Source organism: Nomascus leucogenys, chromosome 17, assembly GCF_006542625.1.
Source record: "Nomascus leucogenys isolate Asia chromosome 17, Asia_NLE_v1, whole genome shotgun sequence".
Taxonomy (NCBI): Eukaryota; Metazoa; Chordata; class Mammalia; order Primates; family Hylobatidae; genus Nomascus; species Nomascus leucogenys.
In genome coordinates this window covers 88924642-88941161 of record NC_044397.1, presented here as the reverse complement: position 1 = coordinate 88941161, position 16520 = coordinate 88924642, and the positions used below count along the sequence as shown (strand labels likewise).

General features: G+C 49.3%; 1 protein-coding gene across 3 annotated transcripts in view; it reads left to right on the top strand.

Moving 5' to 3' along the window:
* The first annotated feature begins 461 nt into the window (after positions 1 to 461).
* Positions 462 to 16520, top strand: part of SYMPK (symplekin) — a 48254-nt gene continuing 32195 nt past the window's right edge. For 2 of the 3 annotated variants that reach the window (XM_030797315.1, XM_030797317.1), the window contains exons 1-6: positions 462 to 553; positions 9462 to 9585; positions 9727 to 9792; positions 11724 to 11777; positions 11874 to 11947; positions 15727 to 15853. In XM_030797315.1, the coding sequence (XP_030653175.1) occupies positions 9481 to 9585; positions 9727 to 9792; positions 11724 to 11777; positions 11874 to 11947; positions 15727 to 15853 (426 nt within the window). In that variant the 5' untranslated portion in view covers positions 462 to 553; positions 9462 to 9480. Of the gene's footprint in view, positions 554 to 9461; positions 9586 to 9726; positions 9793 to 11723; positions 11778 to 11873; positions 11948 to 12946; positions 13364 to 15726; positions 15854 to 16520 lie in introns of those variants that run through there. The other variant, XM_030797316.1, reaches the window with a different exon arrangement.

Below are 16520 nucleotides of genomic sequence, written 5' to 3'. Positions count from 1 at the left end.
CCTGGGAGACAGAGCGAGACTCCGTTTCCAAAAAAAAAAAGAAAGAAAGAAAAGAAAAAGAAATGCTTCAGACTGTTGAAAGGGTCAAGAACAAAGGTGGAGGGGATCGGGGCCTCTCCGCAGAGCTCACTAGGGCAACAGACCACCTCCCCTCCAGGACCCAGGAACTTCGCTGCCTGGTCTCCCCACTCTCCAAGACCAGCCAGCCGTCCAGGGACTCAGCACCACTGAGAACTCCATTTCCCAGAATGCTCTAGCTCCCTTTCCGCCCGGTACCTCCGAAGGGACTACATTTCCCAGAAGGCCTAGCGACCCAGAGCGGGAAATCAAGGGGCCGCTTGCTGTAGTATGGAGGCGGGCAGAAGGCCGCTCGCACGGGACGAGGCATGGGCGGGGTCGGGCTGTGCTCTGGACTCCATTTCCCGGCGGCCCTGGGTGTTTGGCGCGTGCGCACCGTTCCCGGCGACGAAGGAAGATGGCGGCGGCAGCAGCGGCGGAGTCTAGGAAGAGGCACTGCTGAGGGGGCGCGAGGGGAACGGAGGCCAGAGCCGCGGTGAGCGGGAGGTGGCGTTTGGGCCCAGAGACGAAGGGAGGAGGCCCCTAAAGAAGCAGGGGCGCGGGCGGGGAGGGGATCGCCGTGGGGAGAGGGGAACAGTGGCTTTCGCGACCCGTGTTTCTTCCGCTGCTCAGGACCCTTCCTTGGCTCCCTAGTGCCCTCGAGGCAAAGTTCCAACGTGGCCCCCCGGGCGCGTCCGCCCTGCAGACCTCGCTTGTTTCGACTCGGCCTCTTTGCTTTTCCCCGCACCTCTAACAGCCGCCCTGGGCTTTCGGTTCCTTAAACTTGCCATGCGCTTTCCCGCTTCGGGGATTTTGCACAGGCTGTCCCTTCTGCCCGCAACATCCTTTTACCCATTCGGCTTGGCTAACTCCCATTCATCCTTCGGGTCTCGGCACCAACGTCACTTCCTCTGCGAAGCCCTCCTTCCCTGCCCTCCGTCCAGAAATCCGCCTGTTAAATGCTCTTGTCGGTCCCTGTTCCTTCATGTCACGTGTGGTCTAATTTGTTATCCGATTCTTATCTGTGTGCTGTTTTATGATGTCTGTGACCGTGTGTTCCATGAAGGTAGGGACTAGGTTTGTCTCTGTCGCCACTGTGTTCCCAGCACAGCGCCAATCATGCCGGAGACGCCCAGCTAATGTTCGTTGAAGGAATAAAAGATACTCCTAGAGCCAGTCTGGGGAAACAGGGTAGTCATCAGATTCCTAGGTAGCAGTGGGGCAGGGTACCACTTCTTAACGAGGACATCGAGAGGGAAGGGGAAACAGTGATACTGTTCATCATAGCAAAAGGCTACACGCATCCCAAATGTTCTTAAATAAGAAGATTGGCTGAAAGAAACTATAATACATCCACATAAAAAAAATACTATGCAATTCTAAAAAGGAATGAGGTAGATAAAAGGAAATGATGAAAATCTCTATACACTGATATAGTGGCCTCCAACATATATTAAGGGAAAACAAGTGAAGTGGAGGCTGGTGTTGAACTCCTGACCTCAAGTGATCTGCCCACCTCAGCCTCCCAAAGTGCTGGGATTACAGGCCTGAGCCACCAAACCCGGCCTGTGGAGGCTCCTTTTTTTTTTTTCTGAGACAGAGTCTCACTCTGTCATCCAGGCTGGAGTGCAATGGCGCGATCTCGGCTCTGCCTTCCAGGTTCAAGCAATTCGCGTGCCTCGGCCTCGCAGGTAGCTGGGATTACAGGCGCACCACCACGCCCGGCTAATTTTTGTATTTTTAGTAGAGATGGGGTTTCACCATGTTGGTCAGGCTGGTCTTGAACTCCTGACCTCGTAATCCACCTGCCTCGGCCTCCCAAAGTGCTGGGATTACAGGCGTGAGTCACCGCTCCCAGCCCTGTGTATGCTCTTTTTGTAAAAGAGAGGGAAATATGTATATATGGGTTTTTTTCTTTTCCTTTTTTTTCCTTTTTTTGCATAAAATCTAGCTCCTGAAGGAGAATTTTGTAGATGTGTATTTAAAAAAAAAAACAAAACTGAAAGCATAAACCAAAAAGCGGAAGAAGAATGAAACAGGGTAAAATATTTTGGTTGATCCGAATGTATTATCATCATGAAAAAAGTGGAAATGTTTATTATGGGGTTTTATTATTTTTTTTTTTGAGGCAGAGCCTCACTCTTGCCCAGGCTGGAGTGCAGTGGTGTTGGGATTACAGGCGTGAGCCACCACGCCAGGCCTGTTTTTTTTATGTTTTGACTGGGGACGGCATGGCATGCTGGTTGTCTGGTGGCCAGGATCCTTGGCTTACGTAAACAGACCTGGGGGTGAAAAACAATTCCTTTCAGATAAACAGTACTGTAGCATAGTGGTAAGGAAGATATGCAGCCATGCTGCTGACTCTGCCTCTTAACAAGCTGTGTGTCTTTGATCAGGTCACTTTACCTCCCTGGTTTTCAGTTTCCTCATCTGTAAAATGAAGATTAAAAATAGTAACTCCCAGCCTGGGCAACATGGCGAAACCCTTCTCTACAGAAAGTACAAAAATTATCTGGGCATTCGCTTGTAGTCTCAGCTACTTGGGAAAATGAGGTAGGAGGATCGCCTGAGCCCGGGGGGCAGAGATTGCGGTGAGCTGAGATTGCGGCACTGCACTCCAACCTGGGCAACAGAGTGACACCCTGTCTCAAAAAAACAAAAAACGTAAACCTAACTCATGTATATTAATTCCTCAGACACCAAGGTTTAAATGAATTAATATGTATATATTAGAATTGTGCTTAGCACATATTAAGTGTTCTCTCTCTCTCTGTCTCTCACTCTCTACATATATATATATATTTTTTTTTTCTTTTTTTTTTTTTTTAATTTGAAATGGAGTTTCACTCTTGTTGCCCAGGCTGGAGTACAATAATGTGACCTGGGCTCACTGCAACCTCCACCTCCCAGATTCAAGCGATTCTCCTGCCTCAGCCTCCCGAGTAGCTAGGATTACATGTGCCCGCCACCATGCCCGGCTAATTTTTTTGTATTTTTAGTAGAGATGAGGTTTCACCATGTTGGCCAGGCTGTTCTCAAACTCCTGACCTCGGGTGATCCACCTGCCTTGGCCTCCCAAAGTGCTGGGATTATAGGCTTGAGGCACCGTGCCTGGCGGTGTTCAATATATATTAACTGATTATTTTTTCTTTTTTTTTTTGGAAACAGGTTCATCAGGTTCATGCTCTGTTGCCCAGGTTGGAGTACGGTGGCCCAATCATACTTCACTACAACCAGGCTCAAACAATCCTCCCACCTTAGCCTCCAGAGTAGCTGGGACTAAAGGTTCATGGCACCATGCCTGGCTAATTTTTTTTTTTTTTTCTTTTTTTGAGATGGAGTCTTACTGTGTCTCCCAGGCTGGAGTGCAGTGGCATGATCTCGATGCCCAGCTAATTGTGTGTATGTCTAGAGATGGGGTCTCACTGTGTTGCCCAGGCTGGTTTCAAACTCCTGGCCTCAGGTAATCTTCCTGCTTCAGCCTCCCAAAATGTTGGGATTATAGGCATGAACCACTGCACCTGGCCTTCTTTTTTCGTTTTTAGGCCTAGGCTAGTCCTGAACTCCTGGCCTCAAGCCATCCTCCCACCTAGACCTACCAAAATGCTGGGTTTACAATTGTGAGCCGCTATACCCTTCCTATTTTTGTTTTCTTTCCTTTCTTTGTTTTTGTTTTGTTTTTATTTTTGAGACAGAGTCTTGCTCTGTCATCCAGGCTGGAGTGCAGTAGCGCAATCTCAGCTCACTGCAACCTCTGCCTCCCCAGCTCAGGTAATTCTTATGCCTCAGCCTCCTAAGTAGCTGGGATTACAGGCATGCATCTCCATGCCCAACTAATTTTTTTGTATTTTTAGTAGAGACTGAGTTTTGCCATGTTGGCCAGGCTGGTCTTGAACTCCTGGCCTCAAGTGATCTGCCCACCTTGGCCTCCCAAAGTGCTGGGATTACAGGAGTGAGCCACCACACCATGCCTTTTTTTTTTTTTTTTTTTTTTTAAAGACTTGTCAAGGGCAGTAATGAGAAAGGGGGAAAAAGTAGAACAAGTATAGCTATCAGGATTCAAGAGTGAAAGGGCAGGAATACTGAACCCAGTGATTGGGGAGGCCGTTTGGCACTAGTGTTCACTCCTTCAGTAGATTTTATTGAGCACCTGCTAGATGCCAAGCACTTTTCCGTGCTGGGAATATAAAAAGTGAAGAAACAAAATCCCTCTTCTAGGCCGGGGGCGATGGCTCAGACTTGTAATCCCAAGCACTTTGGGAGGCCAAGGAGGGTGGATTACTTGAGCGCAGGAGTTCAAGACCAGCCTGGGCAACATGGCAAAACTCCGTCTCTACCAAAAAATGATTTCGAATAAATAAATAAATCACTGTCCTTGTGGAACTTATAGATATGTAGTGTGTGATGATGATAAATGCTATGGAGAAAAAGCAACACAGATGGGGATCGAGAGGGAGTTAAAATTTGAAATATGGTCGTCGACTTTGGGAGGCTGAGGCAGGCGAATCACCTGAGGTCGGGAGTTTGAGATCAGCCTGACCAACATGGTGAAACCCCGTCTCTACTAAAAATACAAAATTAACCAGGCGTGGTGGCACGTGCTTGTAATCCCAGCTACTAGGGAGGCTGAGGCAGGAGAATCGCTTGAACTTGGGAGATGGAGGTTGCCATGAGCCGAGATCGCGCCATTGCACTCCAGCCTGGGCAACAAGAGGGAAACTCCGTCTCAAAAAAAAAAAAAAGAAATATGGTCGTCAGGGAAGGCCTTACTGCAGAGACATGTGAGTGGAGACCTGAAGGAAATGAAGAGGGAAGGAGTTGTCCTGATATCTAGGAGGAGGAATATTCCAGGCAGAAGGAAGAGAGGGACAAAGTCTTCAAGGAAGGGGCATGTTGGGCATGTTCACGGGACAGCGAGGAGGCCAGAGTGGGTGGAGCAAAGAGCTCAGGGGGAGAGGCAGTCAGAGGAAGAACAAGCCAGATGCCATAAGGTCTTGTAAGCCTTGGTGGGGACATTGGCCCTGACTCTGAGCAAGAAAGGGGGTGATGGGCAGCAGGGAAACTAGGGAGGAGGCTGTTGGCTCCTTATTCATTGAGCAGACACCTATCATGTGATATTACTGTGAATAGCTATTGTGTAGTTCCTTTTAAAAACTATCATTTTCGGCTGGGCGCAGTGGCTCACGCCTGTAATCCCAGCACTTTGGGAGGCCAGGGCGGGTGGATCACCTGAGGTCAGGAGTTCGAGACCAGCCTGACCAACATGGTAAAATTTCGTCTCTACTAAAAATACAAAAATTAGCCGGATGTGGTGGCACATACCTGTAATCTCAGCTACTTGGGAGACTGAGGCAGCAGAATTGCTTGAACCTGGGAGGTGGAGGTTGCAGTGAGCTGAGATCGTGCCATGACACTCCAGCCTGGGCAACAAGAGTGAAATTCCATCTCAAAAAAAAAAAAAGTATTTTCGGCTGGGCGCTGTGGCTCACACTTGTAATCCTAGCACTTTGGGAGGCTGAGGCGGGCAGATCACGAGGTCAGGAGATCGAGACCATCCTGGCTAACATGGTGAAACCCTGTCTCTACTAAAAATACAAAAAATTAGCCGGGCGTGGTGGCGGGCGCCTGTAGTCCCAGCTACTCGGGAGGCTGAGGCAGGAGAATGATGTGAACCCAGGAGACGGAGCTTGCAGTGAGCCGAGATCACGCCACTGCACTCCAGCCTGGGCGACAGTGCAAGACTCCATCTCAAAAAAAAAAAAAAAAAGAAAAAAGTATCATTTTCACCATCCTCAGATTATTGTTTTTTTGGTATGTTTGTTTGTTTGGGTTTTTTTTTTTTTTTTTTTTTTTTTTTTTTTTTTTTTTTGAGAGGGAGTCTCACTCTGTCGCCCAGGCTGGAGTGCAGTGGTGTGATCTCCGCTCACTGCAAGCTCCGCCTCCTGGGTTCATGCCATTCTCCTGCCTCAGCCTCCTGAGTAGCTGGGAAAACAGGCGCCCGCTACCATGCCCGGCTAATTTTTTTGTATTTTTAGTAGAGACGGGGTTTCACCATGTTAGCCAGGATGGTCTCAATCTCCTGACCTCCGTGATCTGCCTGCCTCAGCCTCCCAAAGTGCTGGGATTACAGGCGTGAGCCACCACACCTGGCCTTGTTTTGTTTTTAAGACAGTCTCGTTCTCACCCAGGCTGGAGTGCAGTGGCATGATCTCAGCTCACTGCAACCTCTGCCTCCCAGGTTCAAGTGATTCTCCTGCCACAGCCTCCCAAGTAGGTGGGATTATAGGTATACGCCACCATGCCTGGCTAATTTGTATGTTTTTAGTAGGGATGGAGTTTCTCTATGTTGGCCAGTCTGATCTCGAACTCCTGACCTCAGGTGTTCTGCCTACCTCAGCCTCCCAAACTGCTGGGACTACAGATGTGAGCCACTGCACCTGGCCTGTTTGTTTCTGAGACAGGGTGTTGCTCTGTCCGCAGGCTGGAATGCAGTGGTAGGGATCACAGCTCACTGCAGCCTCCACCTCCTGAGCTCAATTGATCCTCCCACCTTAGCCTCCCCAAATCCTGGGATTACAGGCTTGAGCTGGCCAAATTATTATTAATTATCATAATTGTTGTTAACAGTTTATGCAATAACCTTCAGATCTTTTGCCATGTATGTAAAAATAATAGTATACTTAGCCAATGTTTACTGTGTATACTAACTCATTTAATCCTCAGAATAGTCTTGGGAGGTAAGCCCTATTACTATCCCTGTTTTCTAGAAGAGGAAACTGAGAGCCAGAGAAGTTAGATGTCTTGCCTCAGGTCATTCTGTGTATGCAAAAACACATACTTGACCAAAATGGCTTGAACTGCAATTATTGTCCTCTGATGCAACAGGCTGTTAGGGACCTCTTTTCATGATAATATATTGAGATTCACCTTTTTTTTTTTTTTTTTTTTTTTTTGAGACAGAGTCTCGCTCTGTCGCCCAGGCTGGAGTGCAGCGGCGCAATCTCGGCTCACTGCAAGCTCCGCCTCCCGGGTTCACGCCATTCACCTGCCTCAGCCTCTCCGAGTAGCTGGGACTACAGGCGCCCGCCATCACGCCCGGCTAATTTTTTGTATTTTTTTTTTTTTAGTAGAGATGGGGTTTCACCGTGGTCTCGATCTCCTGACCTCGTGATCCGCCCGCCTCGGCCTCCCAAAGTGCTGGGATTACAAGCGTGAGCCACCGCGCCCGGCCCACCTTTTTTTTTTTTTTTTTTATTATTTGAGACGGAGTCTGTCTCTGTGTCCCAGACTGGAGTGCAGTGGCACGATCTCGGCTCACTGCAACCTCCGCCTCGTGGGTTCAAGCGATTCTTCTGCCTAAGCCTCCCGAGTAGCTGGGATTATAGGCGCAGCTAACTGTTGTATTTTTACTAGAGATGGGGTTTCACCATGTTGGTGAGGCTGGTCTCAAACTCCTGACCTCAGACGATCCGCCCATTTCGGCCTCCCAAAGTGTTGGGATTACAGGCATGAGCCACTGCTTCCGGCCTCACCAATTTTTTTTACCCTATTTCCTCTGCTGGTTTTTGGTTTATCCTTTCAGATTTTTTTCTTTTTTAACATATATTTTTTCTCCTTTTTTTTGAGAGAAGGTCTCACTCTGTTGCCCAGGCTGGAGTGCAGTGGCCCGATCTTGGTTCACTACAGCCTCTGCCTTCACTTCCCTGAGTAGCTGGGACTACCAGGCACACCACTATACCCAGCTAATTTTTGTATTTTCTCTAGAGACAGGGTTACACCATGTTGCCCAGGCTGCTCTCCAACTCCTAGGCTCAAGCGATCTGCCTGCCTCAGCCTCCCAAAGCGCTGGGATTACAGGCATGAGCCACTGCACCTGGCCCCATTTTTCTTTTCTTTTTTTTTTTTTTTTTTTGAGACGGAGTCTCGCTCTGTCACCCAGGCTGGAGTGCAGTGGCGCAATCTCGGCTCACTGCAAGCTCCGCCTCCCGGGTTCACGCCATTCTCCTGCCTCAGCCTCTCCGAGTAGCTGGGACTACAGGCGCCCGCCACCACACCCGGCTAATTTTTTTTGTATTTTTAGTAGAGACGGGGTTTCACCGTGGTCTCGATCTTCTGACCTCGTGATCCACCCGCCTCAGCCTCCCAAAGTGCTGGGATTACAAGCGTGAGCCACCGCGCCCGGCCTCTTTTTTTTGTAAAACAGAAACATGTAGTCAACACTGTCTTCAGCTTTGCTTGTTTTCACTTAATATATGCATTCTCTATCAGTGTCTAGAGATTGTTCTCATTTTTTTGTTTTTTTTTCCTTTCTTGTTATAGTTCCATAGTCTGTTTTTTTCGTTTATTTATATTTATATATTTTTGACTTATTTTCACAGGTGTTGAAGTCCCATGGTCTTTGATTATGTATATGTATAATCTTTTTTTTCAGCCAGTCTCCCTATTTGAGAACACTTGAGTTGCTTCTAGTCTTTTGGTATTATGAATAGTTGTGTAATTGATATATACTGCTACGTTAATCATTCCATAATTTTCCTGTGTCACTGTCATGGATGCCCTAAAGCCCCCTTCCTCCCTTTTAAAAACAGCTTCATAGTATTCCAGAGAGTGGCTGAAACATAATTTATTGAAGCAGGCCTTTTGTGATGTATTGAGGGCCTACTATGTGCCGGACTCTGTGCCTGGTATTCCTCAGAGCTGTGTTTTTGGAAGTTTGCTCTGGGCCAGGCACTGTGGTTCACGCCTGTAATCCCAGCACTTTGGAACACCAAGGCAGGTGGAACACCTGAGGTCAGGAGTTTGAGACCAGCCTGGCCAACATGGTGAAACCCAGTCTCTACTGAAAATACAAAAATTAGCTGGGCATGGTGGCGTGTGCCTATAATCCCAGTTACTTGGGAGGCTGAGGCAGGAGAATCACTTGAACCTGGGAGGCAGAGGTTGCAATGAGCTGAGATTGCACCACCGCACTCCAGCCTGGGTGACAGAGCAAGACTTCGTCTCAAAAAAAAAAAAAAAAAGTTAGTTTGCTCTGGTGCCCAGTCCAGAGCATATCCCAGATGGAGAGAGGGGACACACGGAGACCTGCAAGGTGGCTGTTGCACATTCATGTGGCCCATCGTTCAGCAGATGTTTGTGGTTGGCCCACTCTGTGTAAAGCACTAGAGGTGAGGCTTAGACATCTGGCTCTGCCTTGGGAGATGTCAGTCTCCCCCAAGTTACAGGCCCTGTGCACACATCCATAAGCCAGAGACAGACCCTGGAGGGGAGAGGGACTTCAGAAGGCCTGACTGGGGAGGAACAGGCTGGGAAGGAGGCTTGAGCCCTTTGTAGGTGTTCGGGTGACAATCCAGCCCAGCCCATCCACTGGTCCCCTGAGCTTGATCCATCCTCTTCTTTCCCAGGGACAAGCTGACAGCAGCCATGGCGAGCGGCAGTGGGGACAGCGTCACCCGCCGGAGCGTGGCATCACAGTTTTTCACTCAAGAGGAGGGGCCGGGCATCGATGGCATGACCACCTCAGAGAGGGTGAGCGTGGCAGGCAGGGCTTGGAGTGAGGAAGCATATCCCCTGGCTTTGAACAATCCCCGTTTAGGTGGCAGAGCCCTGGGTGTGCCGAGGGGGCTGGACTGGGCTGGCACTATCCCCTGCCACTCCCCCTCCTTCCAGGTGGTGGATCTTCTGAACCAGGCGGCGCTGATCACCAATGACTCAAAGATCACAGTGCTCAAACAGGTGAGGGCCCGGGGGGCATCCTGGGCTGAGCAGGTGAAAGGGAGGAGGTTGGGAACTGGAGAAAGAAGACACTAGCAGTAACACCAGTGTCCACATTTACACACTCAGTGTGTGCCAGCCATGGTACTCGGTGCAGTGCTCTTCTAGTTCTCATGAAAGCTCCGTAAGGCTGGGTAGTTTCATCCCTCTTTTATACAGAAAGAAGCAGACCCCGGGGCTTAAATCATTAGCCCAAGATCACTCTGCTGGGAGCTGGCTGAACTAGTAATTGAATCCTGGATTCCAGCTCCAAATCCTGCACTCTTCATCAATGCATTTCTTCTCTGCCAGTGTCCAGTCTGGTGGGGCAGACATACCTGTCACCAGACAATGATGACCCAGTGTGGGCAGGGCTGGGATGGAGAAGGAAGCCCAGGGGGAGCTCCTGACCCAGCCTAGGGATGGGGAGTCAGGGAGGACTTTTGAACCAAGCCCTGGAGGATAAAAGGAGAGAAGTGTACCACATGAGAGAGGCAGAGCATCTTTTTCTTTTTTTTGATACAGAGTCTTGCTCTGTTGCCTAGGCTGGAGTGCCATGGCACGATCCCAGCTGACTGCAACTCCTGCCTCCAAGGTTCAAGCGATTCTTTTTTTTTTGTTTTTTTTGAGATGGAGTCTCACTCTGTCGCCCAGGCTGGAGTGCAGTGGCGCAATCTCGGCTCACTGCAAGCTCCGCCTCCCGGGTTCACGCCATTCTCCTGCCTCAGCCTCTCTGAGTAGCTGGGACTACAGGCGCCCGCCACCACGCCCGGCTAATTTTTTGTATTTTTAGTAGAGATGGGGTTTCACCGTGGTCTCGATCTCCTGACCTCGTGATCCGCCCGCCTCGGCCTCCCAAAGTGCTGGGATTACAAGCGTGAGCCACCGCGCCCGGCCTCAAGCGATTCTTCTGCCTCAGCCTCCTGAGTAGCTGAGATTACAGGCACCTGCCACCACGCCTGGTTGATTTTTGTATTTTTAGTAGAGATGTATTTCACCATGTTGACCAGGCTGGTCTCAAACTCCTGAGCTCAAGTGGTCCACCCACCTTGGCCCCGCAAAGTGCTGGGATTACAGGCATGAGCCACCAGGTCCAGCCAAGAGAGGGAGAGCATGTCAAGCTGAGGGCACAGAAGTGCGTGCAAAGGCAGAAGATGACATGGGGCACTTGGGCTGGGCATGGTTCAGAGCAGGAGAGAGTTGGAGTTCAGAGACTGGCAGGGTTAGCATGCCTGTGCGAGAACCCATTCAGCTCCATCAGCCTGTAGCCTTGTGGAGTAGCCCCACCTCCAAGGTGGAGTGGGTGTACCTGGTGCCTCCCCTGTGGGTGGTCATGAGGCTGTTTAGCGATAGTAGCTTGAGTTGTAGCAGCCAGGTCCTGTGCCAGCTCTGCTCATTGGAGGATGTCCATGGGAAGGGCTTACTCCAAAGAGCCTGGTGGGCACAAGGGCTTCAGGAATTGCGTTCTCACTGTGAAGATGTTGCTGAATCATGGCAATGTGAAGTGGGGAGCAGAAGCAGAAGGAGAGTGGGGAGAACTGATGGACAGGTGAAAGGAGGCCAAACCTCAGGAAGGCCTGAGCCCTGGGGCAATTCCCTCTTTTTTTCAGCCTCCTCCTGTGTCATGTCCTCACTATCTACCAGAACCTGTGCCTTGTAGGATCTCATTCTAGCCTCCTAACATCCCTTTTGAGTTGATGTTTAGGAGTCTCATTTTATAGAAGAGCAAACTGAGGTTCAGAGACCATGCCCAAAGCATGGCACCCTTGGTAGGGAGCAGCAGAGCTAGGCATTGAAATGAGTGTATCTGCTGCCTAGTCCTCTGCTGTCTTCCCCTCTACTCTCCTGTCTGCATTGATTGGCCCCTGGTTTTATATGGGTAGTCCTCCTCCCCACCCCCAATCTTCTTCCAGGTCCAGGAGCTGATAATCAACAAAGACCCCACACTACTGGACAACTTCCTGGACGTGAGTGACTGACAGAAGAGAACGGGGTATGGTGTAGGGGAAAGGGGATGTGGATCCCGGTGTAGCCCTGATCCACTTTCTGTCTGACATTGGCAGGAGATCATCGCATTCCAAGCAGACAAGTCAATTGAAGTGCGAAAATTTGTCATCGGCTTCATCGAGGAGGCATGGTATGGGGCGAGGCAGGGAGCCCCGGGAGCATTCTCATTGGAGGCAGCCTTCAGCTCCTGGCCTGGCCTGGAGGCCACCACTGAGAGGCCTGCCCTCTGCTTCCCAGACCCTTTCTCTCTCTCATGCACACTGATTCCCCAGCAAATACTTAATAAGATCGAAACCCAGGGGTCATCTGTGATTCCTCTGCTTCGTCCACATTTCACATCTATATCATCACAAAGGACTGTGGGCTCCACTTTGAGAATATCTGTAGCATCTGACCATTTGTCAATCACTTCCTCTGCCACTGTGCAGGCCCAAGCCACCCTTCCCTCCTACCTGACGACTTCAGTGGTCTCTCTGTGGCTCCCTCCTTTTTCTTTTTAGTTAAATTGAAATTCACATAACAAAATTAGCTTTTTTTTTAAATCTTTTTGTTTGTTTGTTTGTTTGTTTGTTTTGAGACAGAGTCTTGCTCAACTGCTGTCCAGGCTTGAGCTCAGTGGCGCAATCTCAGCTCACTGCAACTTCCAACTTCCGGGTTCAAGCGATTCTCCTGCCTCGGCCTTCCAAGTAGCTGAGATTACAGGCATGCGCCACCATGCCCAGCTTCTTTTTGTATTTTTAGCAGAGATGGGGTTTCCCCGTGTTGGCCACGCTGGTCTCAAACTCCTGACCTCAGGTGATCCGCCCGCCTCGGCCTCCCAGAGTGCTGGGATTACAGGCGTAAGCCACTCCGCTCGGCCTTTTTTGCCTTTTTTTCCTTTTTTTTTTTTTTGAGTCTGAGTTTTGCTGCGTTGTCCAGGTTGGAGTGCAGTAGTGCAATCTTGGCACATTACAACCTCTACCTCCCAGGCTCAAGAGATTCTTGTGCCTCAGCCTCCTGAGTAGCTGGGATTACAGGTGTGTGCCACCATGCCTGGCTAATTTTTGTATTTTTAGTAGAGATGGGGTTTCGTCATGTTGGCCAGGCCAATCTCGAGCTCCTAACCTCAAGTGATTGGCCCACCTCGGCCTCCCAAAGTGCTGGTATTACAGATATGAGCCACTGCGCCCAGCAAAAATCAGCTATTTTAAAGTGAACAAGTTAGTGGCATTTAGCACATTCACAATCTGGTTCCAAAGCATTTCATCCCCCAAAGAGGAATCACTGTACTCATTTCCTGCTTCCACTCTTGCACTCAGCAGCCGGAGTGATGCTGTTAAATGTAAATCAGTCTTGGCATGCCCCTGCTCTCAGACCCCAACTGGCTCATCAGCTTACTTAGGTGGAAACCCAAACCCTCACCTCGGCTTCATCTCACTCCTGGTCCTCTCTGTCTCCCCTGCTCCTCAGAAGTCACAGTTGGATTTTGCAGCCTGTCTGCTTGCTGTTCCTGCTAGGAACCCTCGTCCCCAGGTTGCCATCTGGCTCACCCCCTCCCTTCCCTGAGGTCTCTTCCTCAGAAAGCCCTTCTTGCCCACTCCCATGCAGCCCCATGTCTCGGGCACCCCACCTTCACTGTTCTTTACAGTGTTCCTCACTCATTGAAATAACCTTGATTCTTCCCGCAAAATATCAGTTCTGTGAGGACAGGGCTTGACTTTTTATGTCTTGCTGGCCACTTTGTCTCCAGTACCTGCCTGGAGCAGTGTTGTCACCTAGTAGGGGCTGATTACGTATTTGTTGCACACGTGAATGAGTTGAACATAACAGTCACCACGTGGAACATGTAATGTGCCCTGCGCTGTGTTAGGTCCTTTCGCATGTTATCTCCGTAATCTTTATGGCAGCCTCAATGGATACTGTGGTTATCCTCTTTTTATAGAAAGGGAAACAGGCTCAGAATGGTAAAGTGACAGGTCGGGCGCGGTGGCTCACGCCTGTAATCCCAGCATTTGGGAGGCCGAGGCGGGCGGATCACAAGGTCAGGAGATCGAGACCACGGTGAAACCCCGTCTCTACTAAAAATACAAAAAACTAGCCGGGCGTGGTGGCGGGTGCCTATAGTCCCAGCTACTCGGGAGGCTGAGGCAGGAGAATGGCGTGAACCCAGGAGGCGGAGCTTGCAGTGAGCCGAGATCGCGCCACTGCACTCCAGCCTGGGCGACAGAGCGAGACTCCATCTCAAAAAAAAAAAAAAAAAAAAGAATGGTAAAGTGACTTGTTCAAGCTGGTCACTCGCTCATTTGTTCATTAAACATTTACTGGATGCTTTGTGACTGGGAGGAAGTAGACTAGCTGCTGTGTATTAAATATTTGTTTGTAAGACACTGTACTAAATGCTTGAGCAGCTTCGTTATTCGTAATACTGTGGATCAGTTGTTTGACCCTTTAACTGAAGAGAAAACAGGCTCAGAGAGGTGAAGTGAATTTTCTTAAGGTCACACAGCCAGAATGCGGCAAGGCTGGGATTTTATTTATTTATTTATTTATTTATTTATTTTTTGAGATGATATCTCACTCTGTCACCCAGACTGGAGTGCAGTGGTGCGATCTCGGCTCACTACAACCTCTGCCTCCTGAGTCAAGTGACTGTCCTGCCTCAGCCCCCTGAGTATCTGGGATTACAGGTGCCTGCCACCACACCCAGCTAATTTTTTGTTGTTGTTGTTGTTGTTGTTTTGTTTTTGTTTTTGTTTCGAGATGGAGTTTCACTCTTGTTGCCCAGGCTGGAGTGCAGTGGCGCGATCTCGGCTCACTGCAACCTCCGCCACCCAGGTTCAAGCAATTCTCCTGCCTCAGCCTCCCAAGTAGCTGGAGTTACAGGCGCCCACCACCTTGCCCGGCTAATTTTGTATTTTTAGTAGAGGTGGGGTTTCACCACGTTGGTCAGGCTGGTCTCAAACTCCTGACCTCAGGTGACCCACCTGCCTCAGCCTCCCAAAGTGCTGGGATTGCAGGTGTGAGCCACCGCGCCTGGCCAAGCCTGGGATTTTAACTCATGTCCGCAATGCCAGAACCCAAATATCGTATCTCCCCATTTACTGGGAAAATCTGTGGTAAATTTTCTGAATTTGTGAAAAGTCCATTTAGCAAATACATACCATATGACTGCTGTCGTACCAGGCATCCGTGTTAGGCTGTAGTATAGCAGTGACAAAAACGTATTATTCCTGCCTTCATGTAGCTGACAGCTAAGTTTCATATTTTTTGACTGATTTAATTAATAGTTCAGATTGTAATGTATGCTGTGAAAATTCTGTGCTGAGCTCCTATGTATTAATTGAACAAACATTTATTGGAGGCCCTTCATTTTTTTCTTCAATGAAAATGACCCTGCTGGGGTTATTGCCAAGCTAGGAAAGGGTCCGCACTTCTTGAGCCCTTACACTGAGGCAAGCAAAACTAGTGATTACAGAAAACAAAGTGCTTTAAAGTAGCAATGGCTGGTGTTTACTGAATGCTTTTTCGTGTTTACTGAATGCTTTCTGCATGTCAGGCACTCTTCTAAGCACTTTACAAGTATTGTTGCAATTTTCCAAAAAAATTGCACAAACAATTGAGATAGATACCGTTATTCTAAATGAGGTGAAGTCCCTTGTCCAAATTCACACAGTTGTCTGCCCCTATTGTCCCTTATGTGAACAGCAGGCCCCTGAGAGAGCAAAGGAGTTGGTGTTACAGGACCAGTCTAGATAGAGGGTTCAGGGGTGGCTCAGTCTGGAGGCACCAAGCACCGTTCCCAGCTTCTGGATGTGCCATTCCTGTCCCCTGAGACAGGCCCCTGATTTCCCTTCCCTCGTGAACCTCAGGCTCCTCCCACCTGCTCTAAGACCACACCTTAACCTCACCCCTTTTTTCTCCATCCCCCAGCAAGCGAGACATTGAGTTGCTGCTGAAACTCATTGCAAACCTCAACATGCTCTTGAGGGATGAGAATGTGAACGTAGTGAAGAAGGCCATCCTCACCATGACCCAGCTCTACAAGGTGGCCCTGCAGGTGAGAGCGCCCTCCCCACCCAAGGCCATCCTACCTGATAGGTCTCGTTGACAAACTAATATGTTGGGGTTCAAAACCAACATCCGAGCATACTCTTTATGGGCAAGATGTGCCACTGGTCTGTGGGAACAGATAACATGGAGAGCTAACGTTGTCTCCTAGGTCAGGAAGTTGCACTTAACCATAATTCCTTCCATTGACCGTCCGTTTATTCACTTAACAGACGTTCCCTGAGCATGTCCTCTGTGCTTAGCCCTGGGCTAGGTGATGCTGGGGACACAGCAGTGACCAAGACAGCTTACTGCCTTCACAGTGCTCGTAACCCAAGGAGGGAGGTAGACCTTAATTAATGAATCACATAAATATTGATTATGGAGTGTGATAGGAAAAGAACACTCTATGATGTGATGTACGTTAGCATTAATAAAATGAATGAATCCATTTAATAACCACCACCTTGTGAAGTCAGCACTGTTACTCCTTTACTTTAAAATGTGCACCTTCATCACACTGAGTGGTCACTGTCTGTGTCCCCGTGAGGGCAGGGCGAGGCCTGGCCACTACTCAGTCCTGTCTCCAGCATCACCGAGCACTGGGCTGGGGCAGAGTTGGAACTCAGTAACTGTTAACCGAATGAATGTATTCATCTTTCATGGTTCTCTGGGTA